The sequence below is a fragment of the Sus scrofa genome, chromosome 13 (genome assembly GCF_000003025.6).
Source record: "Sus scrofa isolate TJ Tabasco breed Duroc chromosome 13, Sscrofa11.1, whole genome shotgun sequence".
NCBI lineage: Eukaryota > Metazoa > Chordata > Mammalia > Artiodactyla > Suidae > Sus > Sus scrofa.
Window position 1 is genome coordinate 194,818,204 of NC_010455.5, and position 24,278 is coordinate 194,842,481.

General features: G+C 45.1%; 1 protein-coding gene across 8 annotated transcripts in view; it reads right to left on the bottom strand.

Moving 5' to 3' along the window:
- The window catches only part of TIAM1 (T-cell lymphoma invasion and metastasis 1), a 461,256-nt gene that overhangs the window by 43,709 nt on the left and 393,269 nt on the right, over window positions 1-24,278 (bottom strand). For all 8 annotated transcript variants that reach the window (XM_021070904.1, XM_021070903.1, XM_021070906.1 and 5 more), the window contains one exon: window positions 7,290-7,393. In XM_021070904.1, coding sequence (XP_020926563.1) covers window positions 7,290-7,393 — 104 coding nt within the window. The remainder of the gene's footprint in view (window positions 1-7,289; window positions 7,394-24,278) is intronic.

The window sequence follows — 24,278 nt, forward strand, 5'->3', positions numbered from 1 at the left end:
TCAAATTTATATGCTGAACTGAAGTCTTGTTTTCAGAATTCAGCAGTCAATCATGATTTGGGTCCAGGGCCACCAGTCCAGGATTTCAAATAGTTTTTTTTACTGGAACATAATTTTTTTTTACTGGAAATTCAATTTAATAAAATACATTTAAATAAAAATACACAGAATTCAAGGACCTACTGTACAGCACAGGGAGCTATACTCCCACCTTGTAAGAACCTGTAATGGGAAAGAATCTGAAAAAGAATATATGTATATATATTTTATATATTATAAAGAATATATATATACATATACATATATATATATGAATCACTTTGCTGTACCCTTGAAACTAACACAATATTGTAAAGTAACTATATACTTCAATAATAAAAGAAGATTTAAAAAAAAAATCAAAAAACCTGTTATACTGTGTATATGGCCAAGGAGTGTTATTTATAAGGCTCTTAATGAAATTTTTGCTTGGAAACAATCAACTTCGAAGGTGTCATCAAGTTTGAGAATTTTGTTTTACTAAAATATTACCCCCTCCCCCCACCAAAGGTCCTTAGAAGCAAAGATGACATACAGATTGTCTTTAGAATACCTCTCATTGAGAGAGTTTACATGTCGTGGCCCAGTTTTTAAGTCCCCCTGCCCCCACCCCGTAGCGAAACCTCTTTGCAGCAGCACCTATCAGACCTTCCCCGTGGAGCTTAGCCAGGACCCAGGATGCAGGAAGAGTTGAGGGCAGTGCTTTTCCTGCCCCATCCCTGCGGGTTCCATAGCATCCTGGTCATTGACACACCAAGTGCTATGGTGCGAAGTGCCCAGAAAGGGAGCTGCCAGGAGAGGGCCTCAACCTACCTCAGTAAAGTAGCCCATTTCCTCCTGCCATGGTCCTGTTCACCTCTGTCTATTGGGTCCTCAAGCAGGGAGAGGTTTGTACGTGGAGAAACCCTGCCTGTTCCCTCCCTAGCCATCCTTCGCGCACGAGGCAAGTTTCCTGGAATTGGTACTGCAATCAGTCACCCTGGAAACGGAAAGCACTTATGGGCATTTCCGAGCTGCCCGTTTAAAACTCTTAAAAGGGGGAGCAGCGCTGTTCCACCGTCAGGACCAAGAATTATCCACCCAACAGACACAGATGCACAGGACAATGGCAGGAGGAAATGGGCTACTTTACAGAGGTCTGCATGAAATGCAGTGTTTATAATATCGCTTTCTTCCTGTGGGAGATGAAAAGAAAGTACAAAAGGGGCGGGGGGGGGGGGAGGCTTTTAAGTACACACTATCAACCCAAGCTACCCAGCTGTTAAAGCTCTTCCTGTTATGCAACCACGAAAGGCAATTTCTATCTCAGGATGAGTTCAGAGTTCTAAAACTGTTCTTTGTGTCTCACCATTTTAACACTTCCCACAGATTTCAAAGGGTCCAGGGGGCCCTGAAATCTTTTTTTGGGAGACAAACACCAAAGTAACACACTCCGTAATTTCAGAGGCCATCCCATCCAATGGTCATCTCTACAGTTCTGTCATCTCTTCGGTCTCCTTTTGCACAAACTTTGAAGAAGACACATCCAAGAGTAAAGGCTTCCTTGAGTGAATCGGGTGTATTCACCATCCACGGTCCAATTTCATTAAATGACACAAAATCCGATGGGCGACAGACTCTGATATTAACACTAAGCTATTAAAAAGGTTTCATCTGATTTTAAGTTATTTCTCCCCATGAACCCACTAAAATTTGTTCTTATTGGAGAGGCAAGTTACCACGGGAATTGATACACACAATATAGGTCAGTTGATGTTAAATCAGTAATACTTTCCCTGAGCCAACATGTCTCAATCCATCTCCTTCTCAAGTAAGCAGAAATGAAGTCAAAAGCACTTAAAACTTGATAGGAGGCTGAACCTCCTTCCTCCAAAAATGCTCGCTGAACACTTAGGCTATGGGATCGGAGGTGGGGGTGGGGAGACTTACCACACAGATAACCCCAATATGTCCAAAATCTCAACACCCAAAAGAAAGACGGCAAGACTCAAATGACACTTAATTTTAAAAATAATAACCACCATCCACCTTTGTGTCATTTAGAAATGAAAAAATAGATAACTTGCAAAGATTGGGGGTAAACTCGACTTCACACCAACTACGAATGCCCCACCCCCCTGCTAAAATATATATTCTCCATCAGCAAGGGGATCTGGAGGGCAGGCGGTGGCAATCTGGGGACATGGGACAAGCATAATCACCATCGTTTGAATTGAAAACAAATGGGCTAGGAAAGTCAGAACATAAAGAAAGCTAGCAAGACAGAATTCACACAGTGCTCACCAGATGTAGCGTCCGATACACAGAATCACAGGACTTGCCATTGTTTTCAGTCCTGGGCTTGCGCTTTATTTTCCACAAGGCAGACATCGTCAGGAACGTATTCTCATGATAATTCTACCTCCCGAGGCATTCCGCACAGAAACAGAAGTTTCTTAAAATACTCGGAGAGCCCCGATTGCCTTCTGGCTCCTGGGAGAGGCGCCCTTCCATCGAGACAGCCCATGCCAGCTCTGCCACCAAGACCTACGGCTGCATCTCAATTCAGAAAGGACAGCGCCTGTGTGACCCGACAGCAGCCCCCACTAACCCCACCCCGTGCCCTCTGGGAGGGTGTCAAAGGCTGACCCCGTGGATGAGAATCCGTGCTTTGGTGTCACCTGGCTAAACAACATAAGTCCCAGAAAGGGAGGGCGAAAGAGGCAAGGAAACAATGCAAAAAAAAAAAAAAAAAAAACCAAAAAAACCCACCTCCCTAGGATGGGAGCGCCTCTACTCTGCAGACCAAGATCAGCTGATTGGCTGGCATTCTGCACTGCACAGGAATATTAAACCCGCCCAGCTCAAACAACTTTGAAGACACCCCTTGCAGAGTCGGGAGCAGGCACTGAAAACCATTTTTTTTTTTTTAACTGTTTATATTTTCACATGTCCCCCCAATGCTTTGTTATAAAAGCAGACCTTTCCGAGACAATAACAATTTAGATTAAAAAGAAAAAAGAAGGCTTTCCAGTTGGAAGAAGGGCTCTGAAAGTTATTCTTACGCCTTGGCTAAGTGGAAAAGGCAATCCCAGCTGCCAGGGGGTCTGGAATGCAGGACAGGACTGCCCTGAGCTAATTATCATTCATTTCCAGAGACAAGAGTTTTCCATGAAAAGCAGGGAAACAAGTAACCAGGGCTGAGGAGGCCCCTTGTGGTTGTCACCCACAGTCAGAAGAGGAAGGAGGTGGCTTACAAAGAGAAAGGCTGCCAGACTGCCCCTCTGGTGTGAAAGCCCAGCCCCCACCCGAAGGATGTGACATTCCAGGGCCACCACCGCTCAACAAGAAACTCGAAATTACCCACTTGCTCAACCCCAAAAGACCATGGGTAGCAAAAACTGCTATCCAAACAAAAACAAAAACAAAAACGTAACACACACCCACAACCAATATTCATTCTCTTTATCCTGCCCAATATTTCATCAAACAATTCATTTAGGAAGAACAGCGAAAATATTAAACAAACAAATCAACAGCCCTCATGTATTCAGCTAGATAAAAAAAAAGATTCCTTGTTTCATTTCATTTATTCATTTGATCATTTGTCTATTTATTCATTAATTTTTGCATTCTACACTCAGCCTGGTGCATTCAAATTAAGGTTAAATCATCCCTCTGTTTTTAAGACAGCTTACAACTTAAATAGCAATGTTCTGTTTATTTTGAAGAAAAATTACACACTGATCCAGGAGCTGCATCCAAAAATACTTAACTTTCATCAAGAAACTTAAGACATCTGCTTGCTCTTCCTTTAAATCATAAAGACACCCACAAAGCTTAAGCACTAGGAAAATATTTAAGTGGCTAATGAGTATACAGTTGGCCCTTGGACAATTTTGGAGTTCGAGGTGCCAATCAAATACACAGTCAAATATCCACATATAACTTTTTCTGCCCTAGGTATACATACACTTTCTCCATATCTAGGTGATTCTTCTGTATCAATATGGGTTCTGCATCTATGGATTCAACCAACCACAGGTCGGTAGTACTATTTACTATTGGAAAAAAACCCACCTATGAGTGGACCCTCACAGTTCAACTCGTGCTCTTCAAGGTTCAGCTGTGTATCTAAATTGGTTTATACTGCCACTAATTAAATCCTTCTTTTTTTTTTTTTGAAACCTGGTATGTAACACCAGACCTTAATAATATGGCCAGAAGGTAGTTTTAGCAAAGCAATACAGAGCCTTGTTCTGCCATCTCAGAGCTGTGTGACTTTCAGTAAGTTGCTTACCCTCTCTGTTCCGATACTGCCATTTATAAAAAGGGGGAATAACAGTCTCTCTCTCTCAGGAGTATTATGAGGACGAGATGGAACAGTACCCAATATATACAAGACACCACATAAGGATTAGCTCTCACTTGTCACTAATAACACACAGTAGGACCCAGTCTCCAGGAACCATTTGCCTGATTTAAGGTTTTTGCTTGCAGAGAGCCTAAGTGAGAAATTTAACTCATTCAAGACTATTTTATTTAAATAACTGGGAAACAGGCCAAAATAAAGAAGCTAAAATCTGAGCCAACATGAGGAGTGTTTTCAGGCACAGAATAACCAAATGCACCCTACATCCAACCTGGAAAAAAAGGATTATGACCCTGTGGTGTCCATGAGCCCACTGTATGACCTTAAAAACATTCAGATCATCCTCCAAAACTGCTGTCATAAATTTGAAGAAATTCTCTTTTCCAGAGACCCCACTGTGCATGTCCACAGTGAGCCAGGCCTGCTCTTATACTTGACCCTGTTTGTTCTAAGCACGGTTTCGGGGTCTTGTTCTCTGGAGAAAGTGCCATGAAGTCAGAGAGGCACCTGGGGTCAGTCGACAAAACCCTGGGGCCTCTTCCTTCCTTTCTGCTGCCAGAACCTAACATTACAGAGCACGCTGTTTAGGACCTCATGACTCATTATATTTCAAATAGAAACAACCTCTTAAAATCCAGGAGGGCAACCCTAGACTATTACAGAGAGGTAAAAATGATCCAAGCTAAGAAGCATTCAGAAATAAATGTCTTGGAGACAGGAAAATGAGCTGTCTCCCCGAGTCAAAGTAGAAACTGAGAATTCACATTTTTAGTTTTGGTAACAGACCAATCTCATCAATATCTTTCAAAATATCTTACTTAGCATGGAAATATGTTTCTCTTGAGGGCTACTCACCCTCCCCCAAATCCCTGAACAAGTAGGTAAGAGGCCACAGAAGTAAAAAGCAACTAAAAAGTAACATTAAGCAAGTCTGGGGGGGAGGGAGGTTTGGCTTTAAATGAAACATCTATTTTCATTTACTGGCTTTTTAATTAATCACCAACACAAAGTCTTTCAGGTGATACATATTACATTTATAAACATTAAAACTACTTTCGAATATTAAATTTTTTACTGTGTCCAACTTAGACAATGATGATGCTATGATGGCAAAAGAGAAGCGCGTGGGTAAAAGCAATGCCAATGACAGCCAAACATATGTCCTCAAGGAAGTCCTACAAATAAGGCAGAAAGAGGCAGAAAAGTATACACAGAGAAATTCAGGGTTTTGAAAGAATTGTTTGTATTTAAAGAATATATTTCCATTATCAATACTGGTTATGTTATTTGACCCACCTAATCAGCCACTCGCTGGGCAAAGGCAGGAATCGCCTTGATATTACAGATGAGAAAACAAAGGTGTAATTTAAAATTATATGATTTGCTCAGGCTAAGTGATTGGTAAATGTTGAGGAAAGGAACAGGAATTAGGTAGAGAAACCAACGTAAATATGTAAACAACATTCTGGAAAAATGAAAAAATACGGAAACATCATCACACAATTGTTTTTGCTAAGGAAGCGTGTATTATTTTTATTTATTATTATTATTTTCTTTTCCCAGCTGCGCCTGTCGTATATGGAAGTTCCCAGGCTAGAGGCCTACGCCATAGCCACAGCAACACCAGATCCTTCATCCACTGAGCGAGGCCAGGGATCGAACCCACATCCTCACAGAGACTACACTGCGTTCCTAACCTGCAGAGTCACAGTGGGAACTCTGAGAAGGGTCTTTCAGATATAGGTCACAGAGTTTTAAAATTATTATACTTTGGGGACTGTGATGAGAAGAGGTAATTGACACATGGAAGTTTTTAAGAAGTGGAATAAAAGCATGATGAATTATGGAAGATAGATTCGCAATGGCACCAAAGGGTCAGAATAAGAACTCTGGGAGTTCCCGTCGTGGCTCGGCAGTTAACGAATCTGACTAGGAACCATAAGGTTGAGGGATTGATCCCTGGCCTTGCTAGTGGGTTAAGGATCCAGCATTGCCATGAGCTGTGGTGTAGGTTGCAGATGCGGCTTGGATCCTGTGTTGCTGTGGCTGTAGTGTAGGCCGACGGCTACAGCTCTAATTGGACCCCTAGCCTGGGAACCTCCATATGTTGTGGGAGCGGCCCTAGAAAAGGCAAAAGGACGAAAAAGACAAAAAAGACAAAAAAACAAAAACAAAGTTCTGTCACAGTGCCCAACAAGCTGAGCGACGTTGTATTTAGATTGACAAAATGACTATTTCTTTCCCCTTAATGTAAAAGATGCTGACCTTTCATAAGAGCTGAACAGAGATAACACAAAAGCAGTTCATTACAGGTACCATAAGTAGCAAGAAAGTATAACTGACCCAATTGTGCGCATTTTGGATGCCGTTTCATCATATGCAAATGGAAACATAAGAAGCAAACAGGAGGCGTTCCCGTTGCAGCTCGGTGGAAACGAATCTGACCAGCATCCATGAGGACACAGGTTGGATCCCTGGCCTTGCTCAGTAGGTTAAGGATCTGGCACTGCCGTGAGCTATGGTGTAAGTCGCAGACACTACTTGGAACTGGCATTGCTGTGGCTGTGGCATAAGCCAGTGGCTACAGCTCTGATTTGACCCCTTGTTTGGGAATCTCCACATGCTGTGGGTGCAGCCCTAAAATGACCAAAAAAAAATTTTTTTTTGATGAAAACTAGGCTTTAATCATTAAGAGTGAGCTCTGCCCTATTTTCTCACCTCTGGGCTTGTTCTCAAGGCTATAATTTGGATTTCAGATCCTATTTAGCGACATCTCAGAAGTAAAAACACTCAGGTCCCATGGAGGGGCCTTGTAACCACATACAGCTGCAGAGGTGATGTGTCAGCTGTGATTCTTCGGTGGTTCAAGACATGGGATGTGAAAATGGAAATCTCTCACCTTGCTGCTGTGATCAGTCTCATCGGAGGACTCCAAGTCTGGCCCTTCGGTCTCCTCGGGAGCAGTCTCGGCACTACTGCCCTGCTCACTGCAGAGGCTGGGCCCTGCAAGATGAAATCAAAAGAACAGCTGGGTCAGCATGTGTGGTGATTACTAAAAGCGCTGCCGGTGCAAGGAAGTATAGGGTCAAGTTCATGACATGTACACATGGTGTGAGGGAATATAGGGTCAAGTTCATGACATGTACATGTGGTGCGAGGGGGTATAGGGTCAAGTTCATGACATGTACATATATTGTTAGACCTTCCAAGTATGCGCTCCATGACCTTGGTTCAATAAATGTTACTTGTGTTGTTTTTATTGATACCATCATTTTATAGTATAGCATTATTTGTAATACACATTTGATAATATAATAATTGCTATGCACTGCATGTATATATCCCCCCACCAAATTCATATGCTGAAGCCCTAATTCCCAATGTGACTATATTCGGAGAAGAGGCTTTTGGGAGATAATTACGTTTAGATGAGGTCTTATGGGTGGGCTTCCACAATGGGGTTCGTATCATTACAAGAGGAGAAGGAGAAACCAGAGCCCCCCTTCCCTCACAGCTCCCCATGTGAGGATACGGAGAAAATGCAGCCATCTGCAAGCTACGACAGTCCTCAGCGGGAACCTTGAGCTTGAACTTCCTAGCCTCCAAAACTGTGAGATATAAATATCTATTGTTTAAGCTCCCCAGTCTGTGGTATTCCGTCACAGCAGCCCAAACTAAGACAATAATTTCAACTATATATAATAAAATTTAAATGACTTGATTTAACTGATTCATAATCAACAAATTAATTGCTGGATCTTGAATGAATTATTCTGAGAAGAACATTAAAAAAAAAAATACCTGTTTTGGGAGTTCCTGTTGTGGCTCAGTGGTTTAAAAACCCAACATAGCGTCCCTGAAGATGCTGGTATGATCCCTGTCTTGCCCAGCGGGTTAAGGATCTGGCATTGCCATAAGGTGTGGCATAGGTCACAGATGCAGCTCAGATCTGGCAATGTGGTGTACGCCTTCAGCTGCAGCTCTATTCAGCCCCTAGCCTGGGAACTTCCACATGTCACAGGTTTGATTGTAAACAAACAAACAAAAACTATTCTGGGGAGTTCCTTGGTGGTCTAGTGGTTAGGAATTTGGTGCTCTCACTGCTGTGGCCCAGGTTTGATCCCTGGTCTGGGAACTGAGATCCCACATCAAGCCATTGCATGAGGTAGCCAAAAAAAAAAAAAAAAACAAAACCCCAAAACCAAACAAACCTTAAAAACTATTTCATATCAATCATGTGGTCAACCTTAACATAACACTTACTTTCCCCATCATATTCTGTGCAAAAGTGCAGGCACCTTTCTTTCCTATTTTACCAAGTCTCTATTTCTGTGGTTAGCTACAGTGGCTCCTGGCACTGGGGAAGAGCAAGTTAAAATCATTTTCCTCTGGCGGGCCACTCAAATTTAAAGAGCCTCTGGATTGCCTGGGGGATCATGTTATACAGATTCGGATTCAACAGGCACGGGGCGGGACCTATGACCGCATTTCCTACAAGCTGGTATCAGTCAACACTGCAGGTCCGTGGCCCACACTAGTAATCACAAGTCTCTAGGATGTTTACAAACTTCTAGCTAGTCTCTCAAGAGAGTGGTTTGATGACCATTATTATAGAATCTGCCAGGCACAGGGTCAGGGACAATGGCACCATCACTGTAATTCAGATGAGAGAGAAGGAAAGAGTGAAAAGAAACAGGGAGGGGAAGAAGATGCTTTCTGATTCTGGATGAAAGTGTCTGTCTACAAAGAGGCCCCGTTGCTCCAGTGATACCATTAGAGTCATAAGCTGCCACCTGGCATCACTTTCTCATCGAAGCCTAGGTGGGCTGGGAAACTAAGGGAAAAAGCCAACTCCTGAGCAAACCTTGCTCCGGGGCTGGGTCTGTGGTCCCCTTCCCCTCCTCTGGAATGAAGCTGAAGCACCAATCAGCCAAGGCCCCTTGAATGGCTTGTAAGTTTCTGTCTATTTCCCCTCTCCTTTGCTCTGGCTCTATGATTTTCTTGCACTTCTTTTAATGACTTGTTCACTCTATGCTACGGTGGGAGCCGACAAATAAAGAAGCTCAGTTAACTTGATGGGCCATCAACTATGTCACACTGTCACCTCCGGAGGGAACAAAAGTGACCAAATACTTGAAATGGGGACCATGCCCTAGATGCTAGGGCCAGAAGAAGGGGACGAGTGATGGCCAGTGTGTAGGAGCTGACAAGACCATTTAGGGATGCTGCCATAACAGCGCTAAGCTCTATGATGGCAGGAACCACAGCTCCCTGAGCACTAAGCAGAGCAGCCAGTCTGTATGACACACAAGGTCACCTTCCCTCTGTGGTGTGGCAACCCCCACCCTGTACAGCCAAATGCCACGACCCTGCATATCTCCACTGCATCTCAGAGTGCCTGGGGTCTAGAAGATATACAAAACAGTAGAAAAATGAATGAAAGGATTTTTAAGTTAACAGTACTGTGGGCCAGGTATCTTGAAAAGGATGCAAAAAATCCTATGTCTACAAAATACCTAGACATGCTAAGCAAGATATAACAAAATCCTTCGGTTTTTTTATTTTTTATTTTTATTTTTACAGCCATACCTGAGGCATATGGAAGTTCCCAGACTAGGGGTTGAATTTGAGCTGCAGCTATCAGCCTATGCCACAGCCACAGCAACTTGGGATCTGAGCTGCACTGGCGATGTACACTGCAGCTCATGGCAATGCCAGATCCTTAACCCACTGAGTGAGGCCAGGAATCGAACCCGCATCCTCACAGACACTATGTCAGGTTCTTAATTCACTGAGCCATAATGGGAACTCCACAAAATCCTTTTTAAATATTAGGCTGGTGGAGTTCCTTGTTGGTTCAGCAGGTTAAGGATCCAGCGTTGTCACTGCTGTGGCACAGATTCAATCCCTGGCCTGGGAACTTCCACATGCTGCAGGTATGGCCAAAAATTTAAAAAGCTAAACATGCCACAGGTACGGCCAAAACCTGAAAAGGCTGAGTTCCAAGAAATCTCAGGGCCCAAAATAAAGAAGTCAAGAGAAGCAAGAGTGGCGGGCCAGTCCCAAAGCCACGGCAGAGCTGAGTAACCCATCAGTCTCCAAACTGCAAGCCCTACAGCCGTGTCTCCGAAAGGGAGCAGAAACCTACTGGTGTCTGGAGGGGACAACATTTGGGAAGAAAACTGTATACAGGGCAGGTGCACTTGGCACGAGCCCTCCTGGGCTCCCGGGCACTGAGGACCTCCAGCCAGTTATGGTGACGATCAAAACTATGCCACACGTAGCCCACAGCAGAACCACCCCAGCTTGGGAACCACAGCCCGGGAGCCTTTGGTTTTAAAGGTGAAGCTGAGACAGACAACAGGTGTTGGGTCAGGATGAGTTAGAACTGAATCTCCCACACGCACATGGTTCCCTTAAAGGACTCACCCTCCCCCTAAAAAGATGTAAAAAAGATTTTTTTGAAAGTACTCAAGGGCAAAAGGGGCAAAAAAGAAAAGAAAGAAGAGGACGTTTATCTAATTCTGCCTAAATTCCAGGGTAGGAGAGCAGGGAAAGAACCAGAAAGGCTTCTACTTGGAGATGTAACCACAGGCTGGCCTCATGGGAGTTTGAGATTCAAGTGTGGGCTACGTTCACATCTAAGGGACTGTAACGTCCCAGTCTGTGCAGGCTGCTGGAACAAAGACCGCAGACTGGGTGGCTTAAACAATAGACATTTATTTCTCCTAGTTCCAGAGGTCAAGGTGCCAGCAGATTCTTTTCTTGGTGAGGCCCTTTCCCTGACTGGCAGGTGGCCGTCAGCTCACGGGGGGAGCTGTGTGTGTGCAAAGAGAGAGGGGTGAGCCCTGGTCTCCTCTTCCTCTTCTTACAAGACGCAAATCCCATTACGAGAGCTCCATGCTAGTAACTTCATCGAAACCTAATTACCTCCCCAAGGTTCCCACCTCCTAATAACCCATCATCATCAGGGGTTAGGACTTCAACATAGGAATCAGGGCAGCACACGAAGCTTCAGTGATCCTCAAGATGAAACACGGCCTCAAAGTTGCTCTAAATTTGTATTCTAGGAGTTCCCGTCGTGGCGCAGTGGTTAATGAATCCGACTAGGAACCATGAGGTTGCGGGTTCGATCCCTGCCCTTGCTCAGTGGGTTAAGGATCCGGCGTTGCCGTGAGCTGTGGTGTAGGTTGCAGACGCGGCTCGGATCCCGCGTTGCTGTGGCTCTGGCGTAGGCCGGTGGCTACAGCTCCGATTCAACCCCTAGCCTGGGAACCTCCACATGCCGCGGGAGCGGCCCAAGAAATAGCAACAACAACAACAACAACAACAACAACAACAACAACAACAAAAATTTGTATTCTAAGGGCATTTGGCAAAAGCCAAAACAAGTCTGCTCTGGAGGGAGTCACCCCGATGACGGTATCATATGAATGGTCAGAGATAAGCTTGGTTAAACAAGAACCTAAAATCCACTATTATGAAATACAAGGAGAACCCAAATTCCCATGAGGGAGAAGCAGCAGCCACAACAAGAAGCAGAATCAGATTCCCAAGGAATAAGACTGCATTATCAGATAGTGAATGACAAATAAGTGTGAGAAAGAGAAAGAAAGAAAGAGAACAAGAAAAAAAAAAAAGGGCTTTCCAAAGAGACCAGGTACATCAGTTAACATTCTCAGAAATGAGAACTCTAACCACTAAAATCAAACCCTCAGCGGATAAGAATAAAAGGTGAAGAAAAAAGATGGGAAGGCCTGTCTGAAGACATGACATCACTAAAGCACAGAAATCCTCGAATGCTGAAACTAGCAATACAGAATTGTGTTTCAAACTAAAATAGTATTCAAGAAGAAGAGTATAATGAAAAGGCCTTTGACAAAATGTTAGAAAGGTTACTAAGACAGAACCTCACTGAAAAAATTCTCTAAAGGATATATTTTAGGTGAGAAAATACATACACGCGCGCGCGCACACACACACACACACACACACACAAGCTGGTATGCAAAGCGAAATAATAAAGAAGTGATACATACACGGACAAGTCTTAGCATATAAAACAACACTCCATACACACCAAAAAAAGGCCTATTGGAGTTTACACAAATACGAGAGGAAACTAAAGCAATGGTGGGGTGACTGTATTTAAATCATTCCATGGTCCTCTTATGCTCCGAGAGGGAACTAAAAAAGAATTTGGTCTTTGTTTAGAAACCATGCTAAAATTTTAAGAGCAACCACTCAAAGAATAGAATTAGATTGTGTAAGTTGAAAGGGGAAAGTGGAATTTAGAAATTCAACCCAAAAAAGGGCAGGCAAGGGCAAGGAGAACAAGTGAGATCATGACAGCAAAATACGATGATAGAAACGAGCCAAAATCCAAGGCTCTTCTAAATAAATGTAACGTAGACTAAACTCAATATCTGAACTTCATGTTTAGAGGAAAACCAAAACAATGTCATTCAAAGCCCCACCTATATGCTACACACAAGAAATAGACCTAAACATAAAGACACAGAAGATTAAAAGTAACGGAATGGAAAATATATTAGACAAATGTACTGAATGCACTACAAAAGCCAGACAGAATAGATTAGGGAGAATATAGAAGATGTAAACATCAGGAATTGTTAAATTTGATCTGTGAATGTATTTCAAACCCTACTCCTAAGACTGTGTGAATGTATACTTCCCCCAAGGATTAGAAATTTATGCAAGCAGGCCACGTGTGAGGCCATAATATAAATCTCAACAAATACCAAAGAATCTGAATTCAGAGGGACCACACCAGCAGCATTATTTTTGGAACTCCACTGGTTACGAAAGCGCAAAAGGCCCCTAATATCAAAGACAGCTTTAAAAAAGAAAAACAAGATTGGCATACTTTCCCTTCCAGAGAGCAAAATGTATTTCAAGTTGCAGTAACATAAAGCAGTGCAGAATTAGCATGACGACAGGCTAACAAAACAGAGAGTCCCAGAAACAGCCCCACCCGGCTATGGAAGTGTGATGTACAACAGATGTGTCCTTGCAGATCCGGGGGAAAAGAATGGAACATTTGACAACGTGGCTAGGACAGTAGATAACCCCCACGGGAAAATAAAAAGCTGGACCCTAACTCACACCATTCACAAAAATCAGCCACCACAGAGGTACAAACCAGAAAATGAACAGTCCAAATGATCAACCTTTCGGAAGGAAATATAGAAGAAAATGTTTGTTACTCAGGGGACAGAAGATGTCTGAAACAAGCTATAAAAAGCACAAAGCGTGAGACAGAAAATCAGACTTTACTAAAATTACAAACTTTTCTGTGTCAAAAGGCACCATAAAGGCAACAAGATACATTCCAGACAGAGAAATGTCATCTTTAATACCTATGAATGGCAAAAAAAAAATTAATATCTAGAATACAAAAGAAGACCTATGAGTCAAGAACTGTGAGGCTATCTGATTCTAAAGCATATATTCTTTTTTCACCCTGTTAGCTATGTTTCTGCCCTTAAGCGAAGATAAAAATTACGAAGAGGAGTTCTTGTTGTGGCTCAGTGGTAATGAACCCAACTAGTATCCATGAGGATATGGATCCAATCCCTGGCCTTGCTCAGCGGGTTAAAGCATCCAGCATTTCCGTGAGCTGTTCTGTAGGTCACAGATGCGGCTTGGATCCCACGGCGCTGTGGCTGTGGTGTAGGCCGGCAGCTGCAGCTCTGATTCGACCCCTAGCCTGGGAACTTCCATATGCTGTGGGAGGGGCCCTAAAAAGCAAAAAAAAATAAAATAAAATAAGCGAGTTCCTGCTGTGATACAGCAGGTTAAGGATCTGGCATTGTCTCTGTGGTGGCACAGGTTCAATTCCCAGCCCAGCGCAGTGGGTTAAGGATCTGGCATTGTCTCTGTGGTAGCGAGGGTTTGATCCCCAGCCAGCATAGTGGGTTAAGGATCCAGCATTGCCACAGCTGTGGCACAGGCCCCAGTGCAGCTGCGGCTGACAGTTCAAGGGAGGGCAGTGACAGTTCCTCCATCTCTTTAAGCACCGATCTTTGCTCTTGTTTCCCCATCCCCATACATGTGGGCTGGCCTTGTGACTCTGCACTTTCTGGTCTGGTCCCCCAGGAACCTGGCTCTACCATGTGATAAAGCCCCCAGCTCACTTCTTGAGGATAAGAGACCTCAAGGAAAGAGGGGTCCAGCCAATCAAGCACCAAATACGTAAGACCATCTTAAACCAGCCCCAGCCAAGCCCCATGAGCGACGGAGGCAAGAGGAGCAGAACAACCAGCCAGCTGAGCCCAGCCCAAACGGCAGAGCACAGACGGTGAGCAAATTAAATGGTTGTCTCAGGTGGCTTGTTAGTGGCAGCGAATAACCAACACATGGTTAAGGGGAAGTTAGTAAGTGAAGAAAGCCAGAGAGGCAGGACTTGACAGTGGTGCCCTTCAAGAGAACTGAAGAGGGAGTTCCCGTCGTGGCTCAGTGGTTAATGAATCCGACTAGGAACCATGAGGTTGCGAGTTCGATCCCTGGCCTTGCTCAGTGGGTTAGCGATCCAGTGTTGCCGTGAGCTGTGGTGTAGGTTGCAGACGAGGCTCGGATCCCGTGTTGCTGTGGCTCTGGAGTGGGCCAGAGGCTGCAGCTCCAATTTGACCCCTAGCCTGGGAATCTCCATATGCCGCAGGAGCAGCCCGAGAAAATGGCAAAAAGACAAAAAAAAAGAGAGAGAGAGAACTGAAGAAAGATGTGAGCAGGGCAGGAATAGGAAATCAAAGAGAAGCCATGTTCTTTTCCTGCTCCCCTGCTTTAAGTCTTCTCTGAACACCTCTCAGTTTAAGAGACTTATCCAACAATACCGTCAAGTTTCCTGGCAACCCCATAGACACACAGTTTTGCAACTTCCTACTCCAGCTGCCTTCAATCCAAGAATCTTTCCTCAACAACAGGTATGGAGGGAATTCTCTTCTTTGTCATGGAGGTAGCTGTCCCCACTTATACCAGGACACCGACAGAAAGCTGAAGACAAGGCTGAGAGGTACTTGAAGAAGGTACTCAGAGCAGGGACTTGTCTGTCCCACCTCGACTCTACAGCCAGCACAGAGCACACAACCCACCTGGCACAGAGGAGGTACCAGTAACTATCTCACAGCACGGAGAGGGAGTAAGTCCAAAACTAAAGAGATGGAGGAGGAGATCCCATCGTGGCTCAGTGGTTAACAAACCCAACTAGCATGCATGAGGACACGGGTTCGATCCCTGACCTTGCTCGGTGGGTTAAGGATCCTGTGTTGCCGTGAGCTGTGGTATAGGTCGTAGACTTGGCTTGGATCCCACATTGTTGTGGTTGTGGTGTAGACTGGAGGCTATAGCTCTGGTTGGACCCCTAGCCTGGGAATTCCATATGCCACGGGTATGGCCCTAAAAAAGAGACAAAAAATAAAAAAATAAAGAGACGAAGGATGCAGAGGGGGGTATACAATGGAGAATTATTCAGCCATAAAAACTAAGGAAATCTTACTATTTGCAACAATATGGATGGACCTTGAGGGCATTATGCTGAGTGAAACAAGGCAGACAGAGAAAGTGAAACACTCGATGGTCTCACTTATAAGTGGAACCTTAAACAAACTCAAACTCTGAGTTCCTGCTTTGGCACAGTGGGTTAAGAATCTGATTCGGTGGCTCGGTGGAAAAGAATCTGACTCGTATCCAGAAGGTTGTAGGTTTGATCCCTGGCCTTGCCCAGTGGGTTAAGGATGCAGCATTGCCATGAGCTGTGGTGTAGGTTACAGACACGGCTCAGATCTGGAGTTGCTGTGGCTGTGGTGTAGGCCGGCAGCTACAAGCTCCAATTCAACCCCTAGCCTGGGAACCTCCATATGCCTTGGGTGCGACCCTAGAAAGCCAAAAAAAAAAAAAAAGAAAAAAAAGAAGTCTAACTGCAACACCTCGGGTCTCCTGCAGAAGCTCAGGTTCAATCCCCAGCCCACTGAAGTGGGTTAAAGGATCTGGGATTGTCACAGCTGTGGCTTGGATTCAGTCCCTGGCCTGGGAACTTCCATAGGCCATGTGTGGCCATAAAAACAAATGAAAAAAAAAAAACAAAACAACTCACAGGTGCAGAGAACCGACTAGTGGTTGCCGGGGTGGGAGGGGGGAAGAAATGGGGTGTTGGGGGGGAGATGGGGGTGGGGGGAGCAGGCAACGGGTGGCAAAAGGTACACATTTCCAGTGAAAAAATCAGCAAGTCTTGAGGCTGTAATGAGTGAATACTACTGTATTGCATATTTGCAAGTTGCTAAGAAAGTCAGTCTTAAAAGTTCTCATCATAAGAAAAAACCTGTAACTATATATCCACTTGGTGATAGACATTAACTAAACACTGGTGGGCATTTGGCAACGTATGCAAACATCGAGGCATTATGTTGTACACCTGAAACTAATGTTCTGTGTCAACTATGTCCCCTACACCCCCCACAAAAGATAAATGGGGGGTGGGCATGGGGGCAGGGCAGGGTGGGGCAGCCGCTGCCCAGAGAATGAGGAAGCAGAAGATAGAGCAGAGGTTTAGCAGGACAGAGTTCAGGCTGTCTCTAAAGCTGCCACAAGGGAGTGCCTGTCATGGCTCATGGGTTAACAAAACCAACTAGTATCCACAAGGACACGGGTTTGATCCCTGGCCTTGTGCAGAGGGTTAAGGATCCCGCATTGCTGTGGCTGTGGTGTAGGTCGTGGACTTGGCTCGGATCCCACATTGCTGAGGCTGTGCTGTAGGCCAGAAACTGCAGCTCCTCTTCGAACCCTAGCCTGGGAACCTCCATGTGCCAAAGGTGTGGCCATAAAAAGACAAAAATAAATAAATAAATAAAAGCTGCCATAAGTAATATTTATTGCTTGTGAGCAGGTGTGATCATTTCTTTGCTTTTTTTCTTTTTTTTTTTTTTTGTCTTTTTGCCATTTTCTTGGGCTGCTCCCGCGGCATATGGAGTTTCCCAGGCTAGGGGTCCACTCGGAGCTGCAGCAGCTGGCCTATGCCACAGCCACAGCAATGCTGGATCCAAGCCGTCTCTGCAACCTACATCACAGCTCACGGCAACACCGGATCCTTCACCCACTGAGCAAGGCCAGGGATTGAACCCGCAACCTCATGGTTCCTAGTCGGATTCGTTAACCACTGTGCCATGACGGGAACTCCCATTTCTTTGCTTCTTAAAATTACTTTCACATCATAATGTGACTGTTTCTGTGATTGAGGAAACCTTCACAGCTAATATGTCCCACTCACCATTTGCTTGACACACAAGCAGGAGATTAGGAACAGCGCAAACACGAATGCGAGCTTACATTTTGATACATCTTTGATTAACTTGGATCAAATACATTCACTCAGGCGCCATTCAAGCCCAGTGGGGATTTACAGTTCATGGAGGAAGAAAAAAAAAAATCTTTGCCTTATGAGATCTATTAACTAATGCATGTTAAACTAGCAGATTCTCCAAATATTTCCAAAGGGAAACCAATTATAACTGATTCCTTTTTATTTTTATTTTTTTTTGTCTTTCTGCTATTTCTTCGGGCTGCTCCCGCGGCATATGGAGGTTCCCAGGCTAGGGGTCCAATCGGAACTGCAGCCGCCAGCCTGCCCCAGAGCCACAGCAAGGTGGGATCCGAGCCGCGTCTGCAACCTACACCACAGCTCACGGCAACGCCGGATCGTTAACCCACTGAGCAAGGGCAGGGACTGAACCTGCAACCTCATGGTTCCTAGTCGGATTCGTTAACCACTGCACCACGACGGGAACTCCTGATTCCTTTTTAAAGGTCCTTATGAACATCTGAGTTGAAATCTCTGAGTGAAAAAAAAAAAAAAAATGATTGGGGGAAGGGACCAAGAAAAGGTCAGGAACAGCCAGTTATGACTTTTAGTTGGCATCCAATCATTAGGCTATGATTTTATTTTTCTTTTCAGACATTTTACTGTAATGGGAGAAGAAAAAGCCCTAGAAACACTTACATAAAATCAGCATAAACACTTGCTCCTCCCACAAGCTAAAAAACCAAAACCAACACAACTATAAAGGGAAAAAAAAATGGGCAAGGCTGGAGTTCGTGGCGCAGCAGTAACAAATCCGACTAGGAACCATGAGGTTGCAGGTTTGATCCCTGTCCTTGCTCAGTGGGTTAAAGATTCGGCGATGCTGTGAGCTATGGAGTAGGTCGCAGACACGGCTTGGATCTGGCATTTCTGTGGCTGTGGCATAGGCCAGCTGCTGCAGCTCCGAGTGGACCCCTAGCCTGGGAACTTTCATATGCCACGGGTGGGGCCCTAAAAAGCAAAAAAAAAAAAAAAAAAGGGAGGGCTAAATATATACCATGGGGGGGCACACTTAGCAGACAAATTCTTTCCAATCAAATTTTACTAAATCCCAGTGTGTATTTCCCTACAGAGAAAAAAAATATTTTAATCCATAAAAACTGTAGATAGAGCCCTTCCCGACCCTGTCAGTTTGTTGTGCAAGTCAAATAATACAGTCCACTAATGTTCTTTAAAAATACACAAATGCAGGCTCCTAATCTCTGAAACAATATTTTTTCTTCCACACACAGGATCTGATGGGTGTCATCAATCAGACGCAGCCGGAAATCAGGACAAGGCCTTGGGGTTTCCCCAGCAGGGCCCACGACATCGGGCCATGTGCTGTGCGACAACGAACACGGCACACAGACGGCTTACCAAACACTCACGGCTCCAACTTTCATCGACAACAAACTCGAGGGCCACGTGCTGCTGGTATCTGGGAGACTTTCAGAGAATGGGAAACGGAGTCTTAGATGGGACCGGATCTGTTTGGAGGAAGATAAATCTGTGCAGTTTCTCTCATTGCTGCCCCTCCCTGCTGCTGCCTGGTTGACTCCTGTTTGCAGAAAGAAGCTCCAGACCATCTGCATGGAACAACGCCCAAAATAGAAGCCTGCGTTTCCCAGGCACCGCAGGGAGCATGCTCTGCCCTGCAAATCAAAGGCGGCTGAGTGCTTAGCGACTTGTCACGCTGACCAAGGTGCCTGGACTCTCCTGGCTGTCCGGGAAGCCTTTCCTGTTAACAGCAGAGGCCGCTTGATCCACCTCCTGCAGGAGGGCCAACTGCACTCACTCCAGATCGCAATCTTCCCCTCTTATCTGATAAATGCACTCCAGGTGTAGCGAGGGCACTGACTCCCCAAAGCCAAGGCTGGCCCTCATTGTCTTTAACAAGGACGGGCCACTAGCATCAGCCACTGAACTCTCCCAGCTCAGCATCTGGAAGGACGGGGTTACAAATCAGAAGCGACTTCAGTTTCCCGAGTTTTCGCTGTAACGCTCTGAACAATTTGCTGAGTTAACCGAGGCCACCAGCGTCGCCCCAGCTGGTCAAGAGCATTTTACAGACGCTATAGCCACACTGCCTCCACCCACAAAAGTCAAGGGAACGTGAGCCTTAAGGACAGAACTTAAAAGTAAGAGGGACAGACAGACCATTCTGAAGCCTTGGAAAAAAAACTCTGTTTTTCTTCTTGCTTATTTTTTTCTAGGGTCACACATGCGGCATATGGACGTTCCCAGGCTAAGCGTCCAATCGGAGGTGTAGCGACCAGCCTATGCCAGAGCCACAGCAGTGTGGGATCCGAGCCGTGCCTGCGACCTACCCCATAGCTCACGGCAACGCTGGCTCCTTAACCCACTGAGCAAGGGCAGGGATGGACCCCGCAACCTCATGGTTCCTAGTCGGATTCGTTAACCACCAACCCATGACAGGAACTCTGGAAAAACACTCTTGATGCCACTTGAATTACAGTTCTGATCCAAGGGTGGCAAAGGGATACATTCTAATACACCAGGCCAGCGGTTTAAACTGGAGGAGATTCTGCCCCTCGGGGGACATTTAGCAGTGGCTGAGAATTACTTTTGATTGACACAACTTGGGGGAGGGGGTTACTACAACCAACTTAGAATCGTTTGCAGGACGACTGCTAACATCAAGGCACAGGAGAGCACCCCCCCACACACAACAAAGACTTGTCTGGCCCCAAGTGTGAGTAGCCCCAGATGAGATCAGTATTCAAAATAAATCACACAGGAACATTAGAGAGGTCTTTTGGAAACCTCACAGAAACAGAGGTTTGCAACTTCCTATTCCAGCTTCCTCTTCCCTTCAAGGCTCTTTTTAAAACAACAGCCAATGAACAAACTAACTTTTCGTCTGGATATCCTTCCCCTGTGTTTTTGTTTTTGTTTTGTTTTTACCGGTATGGACCTAAACAACTGCTGGAAAAAAAAACAGAAAAAATAGATGAACCATAGATAGCCCTGGTAAGATTTCACATGGTTGGCGAATGGCCAAGAATGGGAAACGGAGTCTTAGAGGGAAGACCTGGGATAAATCTCCTTACCCAGTCCCTGGCTTTCTAAGCCAACACGGCAACCCAGTCACTGAGTTCCTTCCTATTCGGAGGAAGAGGGGGGGAAAGAAGGCCCTCCAGATCACCTTACAGGCTGTCATTACAAAAAGCTCAATGAAGCAGACCACAAAATGTTAGCCACACCCCAACAGCGCTGGAGATGGTCTGCATGGAACCCTAACATTTCAATCCTCTTACCATTCCACCCAGACGAGAAAAGAAGACGAATAACCAAGACGAGTTGGTGACCGAAGGTGGTAGCCTCTTATCGTGGTTGAACATTAGACTCACCTAACCATCTTCAAGTAACCACTCAACACTGCAACCCAGGCCCCACCCCAGACCCAGTACAGGGCCTCTGAAAAGGGCCCGGGGTCTGAGTCCTCTAGACTGCAGAGGCCACTTCTTTCCCCCGGAAAAGGAAAATGTTCTTAAATCTAGTTCTCAGACAATCTTCCTGGTGCAGGTCAAAACTGGGCCCCTTATGGAGAGAAGCTTCCTGTGTCCATAAGACACTGTGCTTTGGATGCATAACATTTATCGAGCACTTTCGAGGACCCGTTCTAAACACATTACGTCTATAACTCAATTATTCCCTACAACAATCCCATTTGAGAGCAAGGGGGTATGGTCCCCATTTTACACTCAAGGACACGGGGCCCAGAGAGATTAAGCATAATCCGTTCAAAGGCATGAAGTTACTCAACCACAAGCAGGACTCATTCCCAAGGATCTTGGTTCCAGCGCCCACTCTTAGTGATGCTTCTCCAGCGAGGAAGAAAACCTCTACATGAAAAAAGGCTTCAGAAATAATGCAGTCTTGAAAGCTAATCACACATTTCAATCGGAATTCTCAGGGCGGGATCGGGCCAACTTTGCATACTTGGACTTGGAAGCTGTGGCAAGCCACAGGGCGAGCCAACGGGCATCGGCCAGGGTGCACGTGGGAGCGGCAAGGTCCTTCGTCAAAGCTGCCTAATATCCACTGTGACAACCCCGAAACGGTCCCTGCCTCAAACTTCAGATCTGTCACTCAGGATGCCTATTTTTAGTTACTTCTATATTTAGACCGAGGCTGCCCATTGTACAAACTTAGTTGTTTTCTATCTTTACGGCAGCTGTCTATGGATGCCGCTTTCTTTCCGCCTCATTATGGAACCATCTCTCAGGTTAATTCATCCTGTTTACCTGCCTCCTCTTTGATCCTTCGCTGTTAAGTGGGAACTAGGAAATGGCAGTAACCAGAAGGCAGACAGGCTGAGAGCCAGGTGGGGAGTCTGAGTGCCTGCTGCCCTCTGGCCAGTCTGATTGAACGGCTGCTGCTCAGGGCACTCGAGAATTCTTCTGGAAGTTACTCACGTTGAGGCCGCCTGAGAAAGTTTACACAAAGACCCATGCTGGGACTTCCTTGCACACTTGAACCCGTTTGATTACCTAACTTGACCAGGCACCCTCTGTCCTGAAGGATTTTTGATCACCGTAAAATATGAAAAGGTGAGACAACGGAAACGCAAAGGACTCTGCTAACGTGCAAGTCTGAGGGCAGAAGCGTGGCACGGGCATCATTCTAACTTTCAGCATCCAGATCAAAGCCTGGCACGGGGCGAACACTTAAGAAACATCAGTTCCAAGTTATGATTTGGAAACAAACAAATAAATCCTCCATGGATGATTCCAACATAATAGTTTGTTTGTTTGTTTTTTGGAGGTTCCCAGGCTACGGGTCTAATCGGAGCTGTCGCTGCCGGCCTACACCACAGCCACAGCAACGCCAGATCCGAGCCGTGTTTGTGACCTACACAACAGCTCAAGGCAACGCCAGATCCTTAACCCACTGAGCAAGGCCAGGGATCGAACCCGCAATCTCATGGTTCCTAGTCAGATTCGTTTCCGCTGCGCCACTGCGGGAACTCCCAAAATGAAAGTTTTAATGTGTTTGAAACAACAGTAAGTCCTGTGGATTTCAAAGGTGTCTGGTCAGAAGACGATAACTCGGGGTCAGATATAAGGTCAGTTAACTGACAGGATAGGGCTGCATATACAGAAAATACAGAATATACCTAAAACAGACACCTGTGTACATATACCATTTTTAAATTTGAAAGTTTTTTTTTTGTGTGTGTATTTTTCTTCTTTTAGGCCCACACCCACGGCATGTGGAGGTTTCCAGGTTAGGGGTCCAATCGGAGCTGTAGCCGCCGGCCCACACCACAGCCACAGCAACGTGGGATCTGAGCCGCATCTGCGACCTACATCACAGCTCACGGCAACGCCAGATCCTTAACCCACTGAGCGAGTCCAGGGATCAAATCCGCAACCTCATGGTTCCTAGTCGGATTCGTTAACCACTGAGCCACGACAGGAACTCCAAGATTTTTAATAAAAATTGTTAAAACTACAAACTATGCACAGGCATGCACACACACACACACACACATACATACACCATCTTTTTTTTTGAAAGAAAGAAACACACCAGAACAGTGATTGTCTTTAAAGGGGCAAAATCATGAACACTTTCAATCACACTTTATATCAGGAGTCTGTAAAGGGCCAGAGAATAAATATTTTCAGCTTTGCCAACCACTCCGAGTCCCAGTCTCAACAACTCAACTCTGCCACTGCAATGGAAAAGTAACCGAGACAAAAAACCATAAGCAAATGGGCGTGGCTGTGTTCCAATAAAACTTTATTTACAAAACTGGCCATGGACTGGATTTGGCTGCTGGGTCTTCGTTTGCCCATCCCTACTTTATATCCACAACCCACAGGAAGGGATCAGGCAGACAAAAAAAAAAAAAAAAAGAAAGAAAGAAAGAAAGAAAAAAGAAAATATATACATATCATATCCAAAAAAAAGTTGAACACACACTGCTGTTTGTACTACGTACACCCAGACCACATAAAATCCTTTAAATAACCTCACCTACATAACACGCCTCAAAAGTCATTTTGCAGAAACAACTGGGTACTGAGTTTTATGGGATCAAGCCTGCCATCTTGTGGCCACATAAAAGAACGGCCTTCCTGATATCTGTCCCCTATTATTAAGGGTACAGAGTCCCATGAAGTCATTTTCTAAAGATGGGATTGGCGTGTGGGCTGCCATGATAGAAGGAGTCAAAAGTCAATAGTAGCTAAGTGTGATTGATTCTCTCAAGCCTCAGCTTGTCAAATTCTTTCAGGGAGCCACCGAACAAAAGGTTGAACTGTCACATGGCGTCTGCTTGTGATCTATTCTTAGAAGCCAAGCTTCCGAAGAGACTTTGAAAAACAAGAATACTCAAAGTACTTATACTCAGATGTGGAAACTGAAGACTACTTTTTTTTTTTTTTTTTTTTTTTTTTTAAGGGCTGCACCTGCAGCACATGGAAGTTCCCAGGCGAGGGGTCGAATTGGAGCTGCAACTGCCAGCCACAGCCACAGCCACAGAGGAATCGAGCCACACCTCTG